Source organism: Scardinius erythrophthalmus, assembly GCF_964197995.2.
Source record: "Scardinius erythrophthalmus genome assembly, chromosome: 17".
NCBI lineage: Eukaryota > Metazoa > Chordata > Actinopteri > Cypriniformes > Leuciscidae > Scardinius > Scardinius erythrophthalmus.
Genome location: NC_138237.1, coordinates 1,231,756 through 1,253,512, shown reverse-complemented (window position 1 = coordinate 1,253,512; position 21,757 = coordinate 1,231,756). Strand labels below are relative to the sequence as shown.

The 21,757-nt window shown below is 37.7% G+C and overlaps 1 protein-coding gene across 1 annotated transcript; it reads right to left on the bottom strand.

The window, feature by feature from the left end:
- Positions 1–5,385: 5,385 nt before the first annotated feature.
- Positions 5,386–19,781, bottom strand: rad23b (RAD23 homolog B, nucleotide excision repair protein). Its single transcript, XM_081391535.1, has 10 exons — positions 19,549–19,781; positions 15,606–15,687; positions 15,281–15,360; positions 14,280–14,482; positions 10,345–10,397; positions 10,098–10,225; positions 7,825–7,960; positions 6,801–6,928; positions 6,412–6,582; positions 5,386–5,818 (listed from the first exon to the last, which is right to left on the bottom strand). Exons 1-10 carry the CDS (start codon positions 19,612–19,614, stop codon positions 5,705–5,707), a joined length of 1,161 nt encoding a protein of 386 aa, XP_081247661.1. The 5' UTR covers positions 19,615–19,781; the 3' UTR covers positions 5,386–5,704.
- Positions 19,782–21,757: the final 1,976 nt, after the last annotated feature.

The window sequence follows — 21,757 nt, the reverse complement described above, 5'->3', positions numbered from 1 at the left end:
TGTGTGACTTGTGATTCTGTTCAGTGAATAATGTGATTAAACTGAACGTTTGCATGGATTAAGCTGCATAATCAGGGTTTTAAGCTGCTAATTATCATGTTTAGCAGACAGAACACATTCATTTCTCTATAAAATTGGTTTCAGTCTGATTTTTGCTTTTACTGCATGAAAATGTTATGATTTTAAGTGTGAATCAGCATTTTTTTAAATACTAGAAACACTTTACAATAAGGTTCATTAGTTAACATTAATTAATGTATTAACTAACATGAACTAACAATGAGCGATACATTTGTTACAGTATTTATTAATATTTGTTAATGTTAGTTAATATAAATTCAGCCGTTCATTGTTTGTTCATGTTAGTGCATTAACTAATGTCCACAAATACAACCTTTGATTTTAATAATGTATTAGTAAATGTTTAATATTAACTGAGATTAATAATGCTGTAGAAGTATTGTTCATTCTTAGTTCTTGTTAACTAATGAACCTTATTGTAAAGTGTTTCTAAAATATGATTCATTTGTATATCCTGGTATGATATTTCAGACATTCTATCAATAAAAGGAAATAATCTGATAATGCTGTCCTAATTTCAACAATTAGATTCAAATGTTTGGATATCACGATATTTTAATGATCCATTAATGATTAACAAATGAACTCGTTTCCTTCTAGTTATAAACTAAACTGATTTTCTTATATAACTCAATGACACTATTCCCTTCACCATTATGATTATTATTATTAACAGACTGAACCTCACTATCTGTCTGTTCATATGCAGTGGATATCAGACAAAATTATATTTTATTGGCGTGCTTTTGTGTATTTAAAGACGTGCCGAATGTTCTTGTTAACAATCACTAACTTGCTGATGTTTTTATGACTTTTGATTAGATCCAGTCAACGCACTTTTCATATTAACATGTGAGGGGAAAGAACCGAAATATTGCTTTGATTTTTCATTGGCAGCTTTAGTTTACAAGCACATGTGTGCACAGGTATTAAAATCACTTATATTAACAAAATATGCTGGAATTTATTGCATTAAGTTTTTGTTTGTTTTTTTAAACACGCTGAACATTCTTTTTTAATATTTTCCTAGCTATGTTGTGTATTTATTCACATCTGAACGCCAACAGGAAAATGTTAGATATAATTAGTGGTTTATACACTGAGTAAATGCATAGGCGTGTTTCCAGTCGCGGTCAACAGCGCCCACTGGAGGACAAACTCGGCAGAAAACAAAAATTGTGCTATAATTTATTCATGCTCAAGTTGTTCTAAACTAAGAGTTTCTTTCTCCTGTGGAACTTAAAACGAGTTTCTTTCTCCTGTGGAACTTAAAATAAGATTTTTTTAAAAAAGAAGAAGAATGTGGGTTACCCACATTCTTCTTTTAAAAAAAATATCTTATTTCAAGTTCCAGAAGAAAGAAACTCGTACAGGTTTAGAACAACTTACAGCCATACTTTGTTAAATCGTAATTACGCCATAAAAAATTAATTATGACGTTCAGAGTAAAAAAAAAAATTACTTTTTATGTTTTTTAATGACATTTATGCCTTAATGTATTATTTCCCTTATGTTCCGGAAATAGGCTTCGATATGAGACAAAGATGGTCATTCATTCTTTTATTGTCTACGCTCATTACTCTCCTGGACATTTGGTTCAATCGAGGCTCAATTCAGTGATTTTGATGTTAAAACAAAATGTAGCCTATAATTATGTCAAATTAAAGCACGTCTTACTCAAAACACACCTGAAATATAAGACACAAATTAAATTGGAAAGGTGTGAGGTAAATGCTCGAGACATCAGGTCTAACTGACCAAATATCTCAATTTCTTCTCTACTAACTCTCTACCAGAAGTTAATCTTTAGCTTTCAGCATATTTTGTTGTAATATTTTAATTATACATCGTATTTTTTTTACTTACCTCTATGTAACGTCCATTTTAAAGTTGTTATCGCTCACGTTCTCTCGTCGTTTGTACTAATATTTGTAAGTGAACGGTCAGGATTTCCCGCCATTCCAGTCACAAGCGCGGGCTTTTCTAATCACGTGATGTTTCAGCCAGACGTTTGCAACATGATTTTACATTCAATTACACTAAATGTATAACTTTTATTTATTTTTTAAAGGAAAAACTCACTTGCATTATTACTGTAAAATACTGCAAACTCACCACCCATAAAAACGGCTAAAAAAGGAACTGTGTTAATTTCTATGCCCATTTTTGCTCATAACTTCATTCTGAATATCGTCTATTTGAGTTGTAAGACATGACGTGTGTAGTATGGGTCTTTCAGGGGTGTATACAGCTTCATCTGTTTCTCATTTGCCGTTTTTAATGCAATAAAACACAAATGAGCTCCTACGACATAAACAGCAGCAGATCAAGAACGGGTAATCCGTATTTACGTCGAAAACATTTATTTCCCTGTAAAAATTACAGTATAGTGACATTGACGTCCAAACTATGTCAAACGATGGAAGTCATATACATGCTTTTAATGGTTCTTAATGTATATTAAAGGCCTGCATTTGTCAGTATTACTAACATCCACAAGAGCCGATATCCTTTACTGATACTTTCATAAAGAGAGGAAACAATCTTATATAACTCATTTAGAGCCCGACCGATATGGATTTTTGGGCGCCGATGCCGATACTGATAAAAAATAGCCAGATACCGATATATCGGCCGATATTATTTATGTGTATATTATAATACAGTAGCAATATTATTTATGTGTATTATAGTACAGTAAGTTTGGACACACTTTCCAATTGGTGTGTGCAAACTTTTGATGGGTACTGTATATAGAATACACAGTATAAACAGAATAAATGGCTGTCAATCGATTCAAAATTTTAATTGATTAATCGCATGATTGTCATGAGTTAACTCTTTTAGTAAATTTTTTATTTGTTCTAAATATACCTTAAATTAATACTTTTCAAGTTTGTAATACTCTAATCAACGTGGGCATGGATAAATATGGATGCTTTATGTAAATGTATGTTTATTATTGAAACCATAGGCTATACAGAGCATGAAGACAAGACATGTTTCAAAGGTCATAGATGTTTTTCAAAGAACTTGTTCATGTCTCTCTCTGTGCCCATTTTGATGAAGCTAAATTCTCAATAAAACTTTTCATTTATATATTTTACTGTTTTTGTTGTCAAACAACGGAATGAATATGAAATGGTGACTGAAACGCGACCCATTAAGACGTAACCAGCTCTCCCTTCCAAGATCCTGATAATCGAGCTGTCGTCTGATGAAATCAAATACACATAAGATAAACACAATATCTGTTTTGCGATTTCGGCTATACTTGCATGTAAAATTAGAGAAGCAACATCATATCTGTGTTTAACTGAATTAAATCGCTGCTCCTCTCTCCAGCGCGAGACGCAGAGAGAGAGAGCGAGAGAGAGAGAGAGCGCGCGCGTGCTGGGAGAGAGAGCAGTAGGACTACTGGCGGTACCGGTAGATTCTCAGAAACTAAATAAGGTTTGGGCGCTTTGTTGAAGGGAAAAAAAATCGCTAAATGGGTCTGCAATGTCGCTAAGTTGGCAACACTGTAATCTCCATTTCTCCAACTAGGTTTTGGGCCACGGGTCAAACAGAAAATACGCGCTGCGTTAATCGAGCGTTAAAAAAATAGTGCCGTTAATATGATTTTGCGTTAACGCGTTATTAACGCGCTAACTTTGACAGCCCTAATATAAACGTTTTGCAATAATAACTCAAATGTGGTGATTAAACACTTGTGTGACAAAGATATGTAATGGAGGCAGGGTGAATGATAGAATGAGAATTTGAGCTGTAACCAAACTAGTTTGCATTGCATTTTATATTATAGCCTATTATGTTCTAAATACTCTTCTATTTTTAATCTTAATTTCTCTAATATCTAGCAGTGGAGGAAGAACTCGGATCTTTTTAGTAAAGTAAAATTAATAATATCAAAATGAAAACGTTTATAATTACATATGTACTAAAGTAGTTTTATTAAATAAGTAGTAGTCTAAGCAAAATGTAAAAAACGTGAAACTAGGCTTATAGGGCTGGACCCGAATATTCAAATATTCTTCGGTTGGTTGGTATTTGATTTGAAAATTTGACATTTGAATATTTGTTGTTGTTGTTGTTTTTTTACATCTGGGATCCTCCGCGAAACGGTTCTCATTCGCGCTTGAATAAGGCCGGCGACACGTGGCATGGCCGTTTTATTTTGGCTCCCATGTTAACAGGCTGCCTGCTTGAGACACGCATCTCTCAGGCCCGGCTCGAGCCACGCGGAAAACGCATGCATGCTAGAAATATAGAACGACGCGCAAGTGTTCCAGCAACGGGAGTCTTCTCTGGTAAGAGCGCAGAACAACTTAATTTCGTTTCTCTTTATTTAAATTTCGTTTTTTCTTTATTTAAATTTAATTTTTCTTTATTTAAATTTCGTTTAATTTCTTTATTTAAATTTTGTTTAATTTCTTTATTTAAATTTCGTTTAATTTCTTTATTTAAATTTCGTTTTTCTTTATTTAAATTTAGTTTAATTTCTTTATTTAAATTTCGTTTAATTTCTTTATTTAAATTTCGTTTTTCTTTATTTAAATTTCGTTTAATTTCTTTATTTAAATTTCGTTTTTCTTTATTTATATTTCGTTTTTCTTTATTTAAATCTACCCTTTACTGTGTCAGTAATTTTGTTAGTCAGAAAAATATTAGACTAGGCCTACCTTAAAAGTATTGCTTAATTTAACAGACCTGTGTGTGTATGTTTTATATCACTAACAGTGTCCGTTCTCAGAGGCGTTCTCTGCCGGCGTGAGGTGCGCCGCTTCCCGCTCGCGCTGTTCTGTAGTTTACTAAAAGTGTATTAATTCTGAACATGTTGCATCTGTCGCATTTTTGCCACTTTTGCCAGTTCTTTGTAACAGCTTTTAGGTGCTTTATTGGCAGCGCCATCCTTACATAAATCACTGCACCCTGCATTTTTTTAAATATTAATTTATCGGCCGTTATAAATGCCGATACCGATAGTCAGGAAAATGCCTAATATCGGCCGATAATATCGGCCCGCCGATATATCGGTCGGGCTCTAAACTCATTTGCTTATTTAAAAATCTTTACTGCTATTTAAAACTGCAGTTTAAGTATTTGGGATCCCTATTATTGGTCAACTTGAGTGAGTGAGTGAGTGAGTGAGTGAGTGAAAGAAAGAGCGAGAAGAAATAGAAGAAACAACACCGTCCTGAACAGGGACAATGATAAACTATGATTAAACCAAAAGTCCTGATCAAACGTGATTCCGAATTCAAGGAAAACAAATTCCACAAGCCTCTTGAACCTGCTAACATGTCCTAACAATGGAGAAAACAATGTTCTTTATTGGTCATAAAAAAAAAGAACAAATGAAAAACAAACAGGTATCACACGGCCAAGTGTTAGATGAAGTAAAGAGGCTTTTACTGATTTCTGCAACTGGATGATGTTCAAACGATCTCCAGACAAACGTGCTCATGTCATCCAGTGTGTAAAATGTAGAGAGAGTGTGTGTATGTGTGTGGGAGAGAGAGAGTGAGAGTGTACTTGTATAGATTTTCTTCTCCAAAAATGATCATTCAAAAAGAAAAAGGAAAACTTAAGAGGGGGAAATGATCAGGGCGCCACTCCTCCTCTAATCATCATCAAAGTTCTGTTGTAAAAGGAAGTTTGCAGCCAAATTTTCATTCTTCTCACAAGCAAAGTAAGCCTGTATAACGAGTCCTTCTGGGAATCCGAGAGCTTTTAGCTGAGGAAAAGGCAGAGGAAACATGGAAAGGTTAGATAAGACCACAGACTCGCACACCTTTGATCGTTCGCCAGCACAGATCCTCCATCTGTGGCTCTCTCTCTTAATTAAAGGGCCTCAGTTTAATTAGATAAAAGTTGAAATTCAGACTTTATGACTTTAAAAAAGTATCTTAAGTCTCAGACTGGGAAAAAGCCCTCGTCAGGAAAGCACTGATATAAACTTTGTGGGCTGATGTGTGAGGATCAACAGCTTGTTGAGGCCAATCATTTTAACTAGTTTTAAACGTGTTAGCTAATCATTAAAAACTCATTATTCTATACTGCCTTCATAATACATACAGCCCATCTGACCAACTTTTAACTAAATTGCATGAAAGTCATTAGAATCAGTAAAAACATTACAAATGTAAAATGCAAATGTCTCCATTATATTATTTTCTGTGAGACGACGACGCAACGTTCAATCATGTGATTTCAAAGCAGCTTGACACTAATTTCATGTGATTTTTTGCACACTTGCTAAATATGATCAGATTCCAATAAGATGTGTACAAAAATATGTGCTTTTAAAAAGACAAAATGGTGTTTCACCCTCTCAATAGCTTCTTTCTCCTGCGGCGTGACCTGGATGTAGTTCATGCCCCCTGCCTCGGCCACGCCCCCAGACACGCCCCCGGCCCCGCCCCCACTGCCTGCTTGCCCCGCCTCCTGGACCGGCTCATTCAGCATCTGGATGAACTGCTCCTGATGGCTGCTGATTTGCTGTGAAAACAAGAAACACAGAAAAGCTTAGCCCTGATTTGCTGAGGGTTCATGTATGACACTGAACAGGTAGATCAAGGCAAGAGTCAATAATCTGCATCTGCAACAGAACGCTATTGCAGACAGAGAGACAGAGCGCATTTAGGTCTCTAATGACATCGTATTGCGTGAAGCTGCCTCCTTGTCATTTCTGACTGTGTGTGTGTGTGTGTGTGTACCTGCAGGAGCTGTGGGTTCTCTCTGCCGATCTGCTGGAGTAGAGCTGGTAGCAGAGACGGGTTCTGCTGGATGATCTGTCTCATCTGCAGGAACTGTGGCTGGTTCCTCAAGAACTCCAGAGGATTGGCTGCAAACACACACACACACACACACACACAGGAGTTGCACGTCAAGAACTAGAGCTGCACGATTAATCGCAATGAAACCGCACACGATTTGGCAAAGGCTGTGATTATTTTATGTGGAGTTTGTCAGTGCAGCGGCTGATCGGTAGGAAATGCTCCATCTGGACACCAGAGGGCGTCTCTCACACACGCACACACACACACCATATCAATCTGAACACCAGAGGGCGTCACACACACCATATCCACCTGGACACCAGAGGGCGTCACACACACACACACACACCACATTTCCATCTGGACACCAGAGGGCGTCACACACACACCCGCAGAAGTATGATAACACACATCATTCCAGGAAACCCCCATCGCTGTGGCTAAACGAACAGAGGATTGAAACGCTTTGATTAATCATGACTAATAAACACACGGCTGCCTTATTCTGTGTGAGAAGCTCATCGTCTCACAGGAGCTCAGCTGTCCTCATGGAGTGAGTCTGGAGGAAAAGCGTGTTATTAAATGTCTTTTGTTGGACAAGAGGTTCATAAACGCTTCTCATGTTTGGAAAGATGTTTGACGCGTGATGCTTTTTCAAATGCACGTTATAAGCGACTCAAACTCGCAGTGCTTTCAGAGCGTGTGTGTGTGTGTGTGTGTGTGTGTGTGTGTGTGTGTGTGTGTGTGTGTGTCACTCACCGCCTGATCCTGTGCTGGGCTGTAGTGTGTGTGTGTGTGTGTGTGTGTGTGTGTGTGTGTGTGTGTGTGTGTGTGTGTGTCACTCACCGCCTGATCCTGTGCTGGGCTGTAGTGTGTGTGTGTGTGTGTGTGTGTGTGTGTGTGTGTGTGTGTGTGTGTGTGTGTGTGTGTGTGTGTGTGTGTGTGTGTGTGTGTCACTCACCGCCTGATCCTGTGCTGGGCTGTGACGGGGCGGTACTGGACGGTGAAGAGAGACCCGAGGTTACAAGAGGAGCGCCACCTACAGGAGCCACTGGGTCAGCAGCTCCTACACTGCCCTCGCCCTCCGCGGGGATGCCCTAACACACACACACACACACACACATGCAAACACACACACACACACACACACACACACACACGCAAACACACAGACAGACAGACAGACAGACAGACAGACACACACACACACACACACACACACACACACAGACAGACAGACACAGACAGAGACACACACAAAGACAGACAGACACACACACACACACACACACACACACACACACACACACACACACACACAGACACAGACAGAGACACAGACAGAGACACAGACAGAGACACAGACAGAGACACACACACAGACAGACAGACACACAGACAGAGACACACACACACACACACACACACAGACAGTGTTTTTTGCTGCAGTGTTTCTCACCGTAAGCAGGTACTCGAAATTCAAATCGAATACATTCAGTACAAATCGAAACTTGAAAAAAAAAATACACATATACAGTGAGGAAAATTAGTATTTGAACACCCTGCTATTTTGCAAGTTCTCCCACTTAGAAATCATGGAGGGGTCTGAAATTGTCATCGTAGGTGCATGTCCACTGTGAGAGACATAATCTAAAAAAAAAAAATCCAGAAATCACAATGTATGATTTTTTAACTATTTATTTGTATGATACAGCTGCAAATAAGTATTTGAACACCTGAGAAAATCAATGTTAATATTTGGTACAGTAGCCTTTGTTTGCAATTACAGAGGTCAAACGTTTCCTGTAGTTTTTCACCAGGTTTGCACACACTGCAGGAGGGATTCTGGCCCACTCCTCCACACAGATCTTCTCTAGATCAGTCAGGTTTCTGGGCTGTCGCTGAGAAACACGGAGTTTGAGCTCCCTCCAAAGATTCTCTATTGGGTTTAGGTCTGGAGACTGGCTAGGCCACGCCAGAACCTTGATATGCTTCTTACAGAGCCACTCCTTGGTTATCCTGGCTGTGTGCTTCGGGTCATTGTCATGTTGGAAGACCCAGCCTCGACCCATCTTCAATGCTCTAACTGAGGGAAGGAGGTTGTTCCCCAAAATCTCGCAATACATGGCCCCGGTCATCCTCTCCTTAATACAGTGCAGTCGCCCTGTCCCATGTGCAGAAAAACACCCCCAAAGCATGATGCTACCACCCCCATGCTTCACAGTAGGGATGGTGTTCTTGGGATGGTACTCATCATTCTTCTTCCTCCAAACACGTTTAGTGGAATTATGACCAAAAAGTTCTATTTTGGTCTCATCTGACCACATGACTTTCTCCCATGACTCCTCTGGATCATCCAAATGGTCATTGGCAAACTTAAGACGGGCCTTGACATGTGCTGGTTTAAGCAGGGGAACCTTCCGTGCCATTCATGATTTCAAACCATGACGTCTTAGTGTATTACCAACAGTAACCTTGGAAACGGTGGTCCCAGCTCTTTTCAGGTCATTGACCAGCTCCTCCCGTGTAGTTCTGGGCTGATTTCTCACCTTTCTTAGGATCATTGAGACCCCACGAGGTGAGATCTTGCATGGAGCCCCAGTCCGAGGGAGATTGACAGTCATGTTTAGCTTCTTCCATTTTCTAATGATTGCTCCAACAGTGGACCTTTTTTCACCAAGCTGCTTGGCAATTTCCCCGTAGCCCTTTCCAGCCTTGTGGAGGCGTACAATTTTGTCTCTAGTGTCTTTGGACAGCTCTTTGGTCTTGGCCATGTTAGTAGTTGGATTCTTACTGATTGTATGGGGTGGACAGGTGTCTTTATGCAGCTAACGACCTCAAACAGGTGCATCTAATTTAGGATAATAAATGGAGTGGAGGTGAACATTTTAAAGGCAGACTAACAGGTCTTTGAGGGTCAGAATTCTAGCTGATAGACAGGTGTTCAAATACTTATTTGCAGCTGTATCATACAAATAAATAGTTAAAAAATCATACATTGTGATTTCTGGATTTTTGTTTTTTAGATTATGTCTCTCACAGTGGACATGCACCTACGATGACAATTTCAGACCCCTCCATGATTTCCAAGTGGGAGAACTTGCAAAATAGCAGGGTGTTCAAATACTTATTTTCCTCACTGTATATATATATATAATTTTATGGCTTTGGGTCATTTTGAGATGTGTTATGAAGTGCGAGGGAAGGATGAGGGTTAAATGTAATGTTTCTCACCGTGAGCAGGTACTCGACGGCACGGTCAGGGTTGTTGAAACTGGCTCTCAGTGCCGCCACAACTCTGTCCCGCTCGTATCCCATAAGCATGATCTCCGTCACCATGTTCTCGTAGGACTGACCCGTCACTGCACACACACACACACACACCAGACACATGCATTACTGGAGACGAGAACACACAGATGTGAACATGAGCGTGTGTGTGCGTGTGTGTGTGTGTGTGTGTGTGTGTGTGTGGATTTACCCAGCGCAGACGTCGCCTCCTCAAATATGTTTGCATTTGGCGAAGAATCCGAACTGTAAAGAGGAAAAGGATAAAATATTAATCTCGTTAAGGTTCAGTTTACCATGTTTGAGTGCTGATTCATGTTTACACAAGAATAAAAGCCTAAATTGAATCTGTTCATCATATAAAGTGATCGTGTCTCTTCAGAAGGCTCGGATTAAACCGCTGCATTCATATTTTACCATCTCTTTATGAACCTTTCGAAGCGTCAGTTTTAATGGAGGGACAGAAATCTCTCAGATGTTCCTCAGATGAACAGAAGACTTGTGGGTATTTATGGGTGAACTATCGCTTTAATACATCAGAAAGATGTTCAACATGACCTTTACATGTGTTTATTTAGTTTGGAATGGAATTTGGAAAATAATTAAATGAAATTTGGGAAAGACTAAAATGGAATTTGAGGGAAAAAAATGGAATTTGGGAAAGACTGGCAAAGAATGAAATGGAATTTGGTAAAGACTAAAATAGAATTTGGGAAAAAATGAAATTAAAATGGAATTTGGGAAAGACAAATGGAATTTGGCAAAGAATAAAATGGAATTTGGGAAAGAATGAAATTAAAATGGAATTTGGGAAAGACTAAAATGGAATTTGGAAAAGAATAAATGGAATTTGGAAAAGAATAAATGGAATTTGGGAAAGAATAAAATGGAACTCGGGAAAGAATAAAATGGAACTCGGGAAAGAATAAAATGGAACTCGGGAAAGAATAAAATGGAATTTGGGAAAAAATTAAATGGAACTCGGGAAAGAATAAAATGGAATTTGGTAAAGAATAAAATATAATTTGGGCAAGACTAAAATGGAATTTGGGAAAGACTAAAATGTTAATGACTTTGGGAATTTATAAGTGAACTATCGCTTTAATACATCAGAAAAATGTTCAACGTGACGTTTACATCCTGTATTTATTTAGTTTCCTCACATTATTTGTTTTAGAAGAGAAACTACTCATCCAGCAACAGCATTCACATCTAATCAACAAATGAGTCTTTAATATCCCGTGTGTGTGAGTGTATGTATGAGTGCGATTGAGTGAGTGAGTGGGTGAGAGTGGGTGAGTGAGTGAGTGAGTGAGTGAGTGAGTGAGTGAGTGAGTGAGTGAGTGAGTGAGTGAGTGAGTGAGTGAGTGTGAGTGTGTGTGTGTGAGTGTGTGTGAGTGTGAGTTAGTGTTGCACGATGTATCGATACTTCAAAAGTATCGCGATACTCGGAAATTAAAAACGTCACGATACCTAAATTTATCAGTATCGATACTTAAAAAAAAAAAAGCCTCCCTATCGACGTCTGTGTTTTTTTCCTGACGCACGCAGCAAAGAACCTGCTGCTGTCAGTGTCATGTGACAAAACACTACAGAGATGGCTGCATGTGCGAGCATAATCGTTTATATACTGTCTATGAGCACAAGTGGTCCACGACTCGTAGAAAAAGATGACGCGAGGAGGAGTGACATATGGAAGTAAGTTGCCTACCTTGCTCTGTTGCACGGTGCACCGATACTTCAAAAGAAAGCCGGAAATGAAATACGTCACGATTCCTTAATTTATTAGTAGGCTATCGCTTCTAAGAATGACCGCGTTCCAGATTTGTAAAGGCCTGACACACACTGGCTGCGTGTCGTGTCCGTTTTTATTTCGGCTCCCATGATGTTAACTGCCTGCGTGACACACGCGTCTGGGTGCAGCTCGAGACGCGCGGAAAACGCGTGCATTCAAGAAATCTATTTTTCACGCGACACGCACACGTGTTGGAAGCGTTTCCAGGCAAAATAGAATAGGAAAAGATGTTTCTATGTCATTTTGACACGAATACATATTAATCAATGACATTTTGATGTTTGAAAGATTTGACAAATACAATATAAAATGTAATTTAAAACATATGATCGATTTTCAAATATTGCACCTCTCAATACTGAACGAATTATTCTGTAGCCTATTTTGCAGTCAACACTGCCGACGTTGTCTTTGCTGCTATATATATTTATGTTTAACATGAAGTATAGGCCTTCCACAACTCTCTCCCCACGTCAAATATATCACCATTAAGGCTTATCATACCAATATTAAACATTGTTTAATATAATCGCTGTTCATATTTTTATTCAAAGTTCAGAATCAAGATAAAGCTCTTGTGTTTCTTATTATGATAAATGAGATAATGCTGCTAAATGTATATATTTTTTTACCTTGAATGTCATTGCTCTAATTTATTTTTTATATTTTGATATTTCATATTTTGTTCAAATGTTTAATATATCTGCTGTTCATATGTTCATTAATTAGTGTGTTATATGATTAAATGTTGTCCCGGTTTTAAAATAAAGCACAGCAATGATATTTGAGAGTGTTTCTCCCTTTTCAGGAAAAGTATCGAAAAAGTATCGAAATCGCAATACTTGACTTGGTATCGGTATCGAAACAATAATTTTGGTATCGTGACAACACTAGTGTGAGTGAGTGAGTGAGTGAGTGAGTGACTGAGTGAGTGACTGAGTGAGTGTGCGAGTTTGTTTTTGTGATTTATGAGGACAGAAATTTGTATAAGGACATTTCCTGAGTCCTCGTATTTCAAATGGCTTTAAAAACATACTAAACAGTGTTTTGTTAAAAATGTAAAAATGCATAAAGTTTTCTGTGATGGGCAGGTTTAGGGGTCGAGTAAGTGTGTGTGTGTGTGTGTGTGTGTGTGTGTGTGTGTGTGTGTGTGTGTGTGTTTTTGGCTGCTGTTTTGACCTGTATATGGATACTTGCTACTATTCCAAACTATTGAAATATCAACCTCTGGTAGATCTCATTCACCAACTTGGATACAACTGTAGATTAATAATTCTGGTATTTGGAAGTTTGGGCCATGTCCATAAGAGTGTGATCAGGGGGATGCAGTTAGGGGGCAAAAAAAGGAGACGGAGGTGTTTTGTTGATCCTTAATGTGTTGTAGTGTTGTCACGGTACCAAAGTTTCAGTATTCGGTACTACTACCAGTGAAAATCCACGGTTCTTGGTACCAATTTCGGTAACAAAGCTTAATTTAAATTAAATGTACATATACGGTCACAAAGATGGAAACTGTAGTATTAAAAACACTTTACAATAAGATTCCATTTGTTAGATAACATTAGATAAAATGACCTAACAATAAACAATAGTTATATACTGTCGCAATTATTCTCCTTGGGGTTAATTTAAAAATACATTTTTAAAATCAAAAGTTAACATTATTTATGTTAACATTATTTAATGCACAATGAATGAAGTGAACAAACATGGCCAATCAAGTGTTTGTATTAAATAACATTCACAAACATTAATTAATGTTGTAAAAATATATTGTTCACTCAATGTGTTGATGTTAGATAACGCATTAAGTAATGTTAATGAATGGTATCTTATTGTAGTGTTACCAAACTATACAGGAGATAAAACGTGTTTTATTTGACTTGACTGTACTTTTATTTAATTCAAAACTGCATTCATATTTAATTTTAAAAGGGCTTTTTAAACCTGCTAAGAGTTACCCAGCCAATAATAAGACTAGAACTGCTTTTCTGACGGACTGATATTAATGACATAATGACGGCTTTTTATTTCTCATCTCCATAAATATATCTAAAGCTAATGCAAGGGCATGCACGCGCATCAAGTACCGAGTTTGAGGAAACCTGGTACCGTGACGTTTAAAAAAAATTTAGTACTGACTTGGTACCGAAGTACCGGGTCTTTGACAACACTAATGTGTTGAGTATCATAAATGGAAGGACCTGTACAAGTATGTGAGCCATGAATTGTAGACCTGTCACCTTGTCAAAGACTCTTCCCAGAGTATTTGGATCTTGTTTTCTTTGTAATGTCTTTCAGATGCAAATAAAAGCATTCAAATGTGTGTGTACCTGGCGGGTGTGGAGGAGGGCGCAGTGCTGCCGGCTGGCTTCTCCTCGGCGGGTTTGTCGTCTTTGGCCGGGGTCGGGGTCGGGGTTTCTGGGGTCGGGGTCGGGGTCGTCGCTGTAGTGATGGAGGAGGCGGAGCCAGATGTCGTGGCAACAGATGAGGAGGCGGATCCAGATGAAGATGAAGATGCAGGAGCCGCTTTAGGCTGCAGGAGACACATCACATTATACTTCATATAAACACACACACATCCACATTATCATTAACACATCATCTACAGTTCAGGGAATTACACCAGCAGAAAATAGCCAATCATAACAGAGCTCATTTACATGTCGATGTCTTAAAGGTACAGCAGCAGGAATGTTCAATCGTAAAGGTTCAAACTGTCAAATGGAATTTACTGAATAAAATGGAATCAAGGAATTTGTAATATTTTGGATTAATAAATCATTTAAAAATAAATAAATAAACACTTAATCAAACTGCAGAGGACTAGAGTCTGAATTTTCCATGTTTTAAGTGCTTAAAATTAATCGTTGCAGCACTTTGTTTACCAAAAAAAAAAAAAAAGGAATAGTTACATTTTCATTTCATTACATTTTAAGAATTAAATTAATGTTTTGTCTTCATTAGATTACCACCATTTTTGAAACATTTCAAAGGGTCCTATTATTGTAAAAACTGTACTAAATTATTCACGTTTTATGAATTAAATGACATGTTTTTTTTATTATTATTATTATTTCAATGTAATTAAACCATTAAAACAGAATCCATAGATTAAAACAGAACAAATGGAATTCAGGAAAGAATAAATTGAATTTCAACAGCAATATATGATGCTTTGATGCTTGATTTAGATCCACAAAATGTCCTCCATCTCAAAGTCAAAGACTTTTCTTTTTACTTCACTGACTTCCATTAATTATATTTGTGTTTTCATAATTCCTCTTTAATAATTCAGGATGTTTCAGACTCAAACACATCACAAAACTCTCACCTTCGCTACCATAACCACCACGAAGTTCTTCTCATCTATCTTGTACTCCTTGAGCGCCGTGTCATCGTTCAAAATTTTGCCTGTGGTATGACACAAAATAATGAAAACGAACGTCACGTTATTCATCAGCCAGCAGCTCTCGCGTCTGAATCGGACAGCTGTCAGTTATCCATCAAATGATGCCACTGCACAAACACACTTTATCGCTGCATTTCACATCATTTTAGAGCAAAACCTGCGAGGACGAATCCTTATCAGCTGGAAACAGCCGCCCAAACACGCCACACAATCACACTTATCACACGCAGAGAGAAAGACGACGTACCTGCGTATATCAGCTTCTGTCCCGCCACCGGAAAGCCATCTTTTCCCTTTTCATTCTCTATTTTTTCCTTTAAGGCTTTTACCTGTGAAAGACAAAAACACATCAAAGTCTGAGAAGAGAAAGAGAGCAAACCTGTGATCCGGTTTCAGCAAAAAAACCTGTTTAAACAAAACTACTGTGAGTCTGCGACGCTAATGACGCTTTACGCAGGTCATCAGGACGTTAGTTCAGTGTAAACGAGTCTGGATATCCATCTAATCTGATCATTCAGACTAAAACTCTTACCGATCGATTCGACTGCACTTCCACTATTGGATGAGCATAAAACTTAGGGCTGCACGATCATGGGTAAACTGATAATCACGATTATTCTCGTTGGCTATTGACTTCATTAAACCAACTATCATAGCTTCATCACATGGGAAATTAATGCAAAAAACGTATTGATTACAATTGTATTAATTAACTGAACGCTACTTACCATCTATATGACTTCTGGTTATGCATGGTTTTGGTAAGTGCTTTGTAAATCACATCAGATATTTTATGAGAAGCAATTCAGTTGCAAATGAGACCAATCAGATTCAGATTGCTTTAAAAAGGCAAATTTGTACTGACATTTTGTATTGCAGCACAAAGTTTGCGCAGACAGTCATTCACCCACCATGATCGCAACCAATCTGGTCAAGATTCATGTTTGGATTTATTACAGGTTTTTCCACAGATTTAGCAACAGCAAACAGCTTTAAAGTGTTAGTTCATTAAAGTTTCTGTCATTAATTACTCTCCCTCATGTCGTTCCAGACCCTTAAGACCTTCGTTCATCTTTAGATGAAGGTATTTTTGATGAAATCCGAGAGGTTTTTGATCCTCCATAGACTGCAATGTAATTGTAACTTTCAAGGCCCAGAAAGGTAGTAAAGACGTCGTTAAAATAGTTAATGTGACTCCAGTGGTTCAAACGTAATGTTATGAAGCGACATGAATACTGTTTGTGCGCAATAACGACTTTATTCAACAATATTTTGGGGGGTTTTGCGCACAAAAAGTATTAATGTCGCTTTGTAACATTAAGTTTGAACCACTGGAGTCACATGGACTATTTCAACGACGTCTTTACTTTCTTGGCCTTGAAAGTTGCAATGATGGAGGATCAAAAACCTCTCGGATTTCATCAAAACATCTTCATTTGTGTTCTAAATATGAAGGTCTTACAGGTTTGGAACGACATGAGGGAGAGTAATTAATGACTATGCCTAACCCTTTAATTCGGGAAGAATTTCAGAATCAGCATCGCTATACTCAAATGTACATGCTTGTTGTGTTGTCAGACCATCCGCACAGAGAAAGCAAGGTTGCCAGATGGAGAAGATTGAGTAAAACACTGGGAAGAAAATGTGTCCTTTTAAGAGAAAAGCTTCATTCGGAGGGTTTGTTTTCCTGACATCTGGCAACCACAAGAAGAATTAAAGTGAAGGCTCGTTACCAATGCAAGATGATGCAAATGTCTAAAATTACAAATTAAACGTTTTCAGGACAATTAATAAGCGGCGCAAATATTATGATGATTATTTTTAAATCATCGACAAAAGCAAACATCGCCATCACGATTATAATACGATTAATCGTGCAGCCCTAATGCTTGAACTGAATTGATCTGAATAATACTGTCGGATCCGAGCTCTCTCTGTTTGCTCTACAAAGAAAACTAAACTTACTGGAGATAGATATGGGGGAAAACTGCATATTTATGTTTTCGCTTTCCTGGGAAAGACGCGTTCTAAGAATAATCTGTTCCAAAAGGCCTGATCAACAGGAAGTGAGGAGTAAACCCAGCGAGCGTCTTCCTTCCTACAGGTCCAGCAGACTTATTTAACGGCACAAATGTGTCATTTGGTTTAAAAAAAGCTTTTTCAGGGGCTTATGGGTAAAAATACAACTCTAAAAAACACACCAAGTTGAATAATAATAAATAATATGAAATGAATGATGATAAAAATGAAATGAATGTATAATAAATTAACGCCCAAAACATCCACCCTATTGGTCAAGTCAGTTTTATTTCTATAGCGCTTTATACAGTATTACAGCAGATTGACAGTAATAAACAGGAAAATAACAGAATCAATGATGCAAACTAAGACAAATTCAGCTGTAAAGCAGCTCTACAGAGGACAAGAGTCATCATTTCAGATCAATTCAGCTCAGGGTTTGCTCTCGTCTGATAGTGTCAGTGATACACAAACATGAGTAGAAACAGTTAAAGGATAGTTCACCCAAAAATTGAATTATCCCATAATTTACTCACTCTCAAGCCATCCTAAGTGTGTTAAGGGTTTTCTGTTAGAACGGTGTCGTGTTAGCTGCCCTTAAGTTAATAACTAATGATCTTTATCAATCAAAACTAACTTTATCTGGACAATAACTTTATTCTAGAGCTGCTGTAAAGCCTAATCTCTGTTACTGTAATCTCCTGTTATCGCTGTAAAGCTGCTTTGAAACAATCTATATTGTTAAAAGGGAGTAAATGGTGCCTGAGATTTTAAAGGCCCAAAAAAGTGCATCCCTCCATCATAAAAGTAATCCCTACGGCTCCGACGCGTGATGTAGGAGTAGCGTAAGCTTAGCTGAGAGTCGCCGGCTCTCGCGTTTCAAACTAACTTAAGCTCCTCCCACATTTCTCTTTAAAAATTCTCGTTTTAAACTTGTAATTCGTGACTGGTGTTTTGTTTTTCTTGATCCTCTGCACTTCCACGTTCGTCAATTCGTCACTCGTCGGGTCAAAGGTCACTCTTCTGCCGGAACTAGACTCGTGTCCGGCCGTTATCGGAAGCCAGTGAGTGATTATACTTGATAAAGTTATAAATATGGATATTTTTATTCACTTCATAAGCAATTGATTAACCCCTGGATTCGTACGGATTACTTTTATGATGGACGGATGCACTTTTTTGGGATTCAAAATCTCCGGCTCTATTCACTCCCAGGATATTTTTTGATATAACTCAGAGTGTTCATCTGAAAGACAAAGTCATTTACACATAGGATAGCTTTAGAGTTATTAAACCATGGGGTAATTTTCATTTTTTGGGTGAACTAACACTTAATCTGGACAACAGGGACCAAAAGACAAAGACTAGCAATAGATTGAGATCACGCCACAGTCACGTGACTATCGGCACACATGAGAAAACAGACAGAAATACAATCTGTAATGAAAAGTCACTGGGTTACAATGAAGCCAGCAACAGTGACCTTTTAACAATGCCAAACTAAACCAACTGATATGGGAAAATCCCCATCTAGAAGAAGCCATCATGCAGCCTGATAAAGACATGAACTGACTGTAAGCAATAAAAACGTGTTAACGATTCAACTTTCATACAAAATATACCGAATTCTGTCATTTCAATGTCTGGAAAACACATACATCATGTTAATGGCACCGACACACACAGATAGCTGTGTATAGAAGAGTGTGTGTTTATATGAACCTCTCGCACACACTAAAAACACGCGTTAAACCATTTACAACACCACAGCATGACTTGCTAAAACACCCAAATTACCCATTAATTGTATGTCTTGCCCTTTTAAAAGGTCATACTGACGTTTAAAAGTTAATTGCAGAGATTTTGAAGTAATCGCAATATCGCGTGTCTTATTTAGAAACTTTAACTATGTTTCGACTAAAGTAAAAACTCATTTTACGAGCAGCTAATATGCTAATGCTAAAACGGTTCACATAACTCCGTAAACACCAAACAGCGCCGCGCACGCACAGAAACGCATCTAGTGTGATCATATAAAGTATAAGTATAATTCTGGTGTGTTTGAGTGGCTTAATGGAGTGTTCTCGTGTGTTTTAGTGACATCGCTGACAGAAATCCGTTAGCTGTTAGCCGCTAGCAGCGCGCGCTCCTCTCACGCGCGCGTCTCTCACCGTCTCCTCCGCGTCGATGTCGATTTTAAACGTCTGCTGCTGGAGGGTTTTCAGCGTGATCTGCATTTTCACGTTCTTCCGTGTCGCCGGTGTGGAAACTGATCGAGGGCTGGATCGCTGGATGTGTGTTTTTCGCCGTGGCTCATCACAACCTGATCGCCGCCATTACGCGCATAAACACTCGACAGCCCGGCCCCCCTCGCGCCACACGGCGCATGCGCAGCGATTGCGTCACTGCAAACAGGGCTGCTGGGAAATTGAGTTTTTGTTGAATATAAAAAATACCCTCTTCTTATGGTATACTAAACGTTATCAGGATCTCATTATGGAGGACCAAACCTGCAGAAATAAAAAATGAATGAATGAATAAATAAATAGTTAAATTAACAAATAGATAAATAAAAGTGATAATAAGAAAATAGATAAAGCAATAAACCACTTGATAAAATAAATATGATTTTTTATATTAATTTCCCCCTAATTTATTATTTTTTGCTTTTGTTTTTTAATGTATTTTTATTATTTTTTATTTAATTTATTTGTAATTTAATTTATTTTTCAATTTATTTATTTATTTATATTTATTTATGCATTCATTTCTCTTTAGATTTATTTATTCCTACATGTATTCATTTGATTTATTTATTCATTTATTTATTCTTTTTTATTTTCTGCAGGTTTTACCCTAACCTGACATCCCAACTCTACAGGGATTGGCATCATCAGTCGATGTTTTGCATGTTTTCAAAGCTTCCATTGCCGCACCTCCTCCAGCGAGTGGAAAGAGTGGAAACGCAACAGATGCACAAACAACAGGGGCCTCGAACACGTGTTTACGTCACTGAGTGACTCAACCTGAGGCTCAAACTGCCAAGAGACTCTGGGAATCAGGCAGGAATACGAACAATCCTGCACAGTCAATAATCACGTAATATCTATAACGGAAATATACACTCCATTAATTTTCTCCATAGAAACACTGATTTTTATCAATAACTTATAAACCTTTAAAGTCGGCCCTACTGTGAGCTACGAGGCTGTTAATCGATGGTATTTGCTTCTGCTTTGCATTGTTTCAACTCAGTTTTTCTAAATAATAGTGTTTAAAAGCAGAATTTGTGATGAAAAACTACATTACCCATGATGCTGTGCTGCAAATTCCACCAATCAGAGAGGCACTGTGAGTAAATGCACCATAAGAGCTTGTTAGCTCCGCCCACTAACAATGAAGGCTCTTAAAAAAACTTAAATTGCTTAAAATGTATTGTTTAGAAATATATATATATATATATATATATATATATATATATATATATATATATATATATATATATATATATATATATATATATATAATCAACATTTTTAAATGAGTAGTTTTATATTTATCCATCTTTTTTAATTTAATTATGCTGTTCGCAATGCATCGTGGGATTGTAGTTCTTTCCCTCACTAAAGCTGATAAGTTCACAATCTTGAATTTTTGTCCGATTTCCAAATGTTTTTATTTATTTATTCTTCTACTTAATGTTTGCAATGTTGTTGTTATTTTCGTTGTAGCTTATTGGTTTGTTTTATTGCTTATAATGCTTTAACAAAGCCTTTTTTTTCAAAATCCCTATGGGAGAAATGAATGGGAAAAAAACCTCCGGAACCAACCCCTAAAAAAAAACTACCGGAGAAACGTTTGTTCATAACTTTAAGAGAACCTTTCTAGAATGTTCTGAGAACGTTCCCGGTTTGCTGGCATGACACTTAATTGTAGTTTAGATTAATAATTAATATGCATTGCATAAATGATTGTTAATGCCGTTTGAAATTTCATTCAGTAGCCTAGACTTATACTAATGCATGAGATGCGAAGTTTGCCGAAAGTCCACAGCGTCCGAGAACGATGAATTATACAACAGGGAGATTTGTCGCAGGTTTTAATAAAATATGAAAGGTTTTGCCCTGAAAGACGTGACCAGGGTCTACACACTTCATTTCGAGCCACAGTTGTTCAAGCGAACGAGGAAATCCTGCCATGGTTTATTCGCCCCCATGTAAGCCTGAATGTGTGCTTTATCTTCTGGCAAACTCAAAATCACTGACACAAGCATGTAAAACATCTACTTTTGTGTTTACAGAAGAAAGGATATGACGGTGAGTAAATGATGATATTGATATTTTACGGTGATTCAGTCACTGAAAAAAATAACTTTAGGAT

Coding starts and splice junctions, on each gene's coding strand:
- rad23b (XM_081391535.1), bottom strand. CDS start 19,614: ATGCAGATCACGCTGAAAACCCTCCAGCAGCAGACGTTTAAAATCGAC. Junction 10,226..10,344: donor GGAGGCGACGTCTGCGCTGG/GTAAATCCACAC, acceptor GTGTGTGTGCAG/TGACGGGTCAGTCCTACGAG. Junction 6,929..7,824: donor GCCCAGCACAGGATCAGGCG/GTGAGTGACACA, acceptor GTGTGTTTGCAG/CCAATCCTCTGGAGTTCTTG.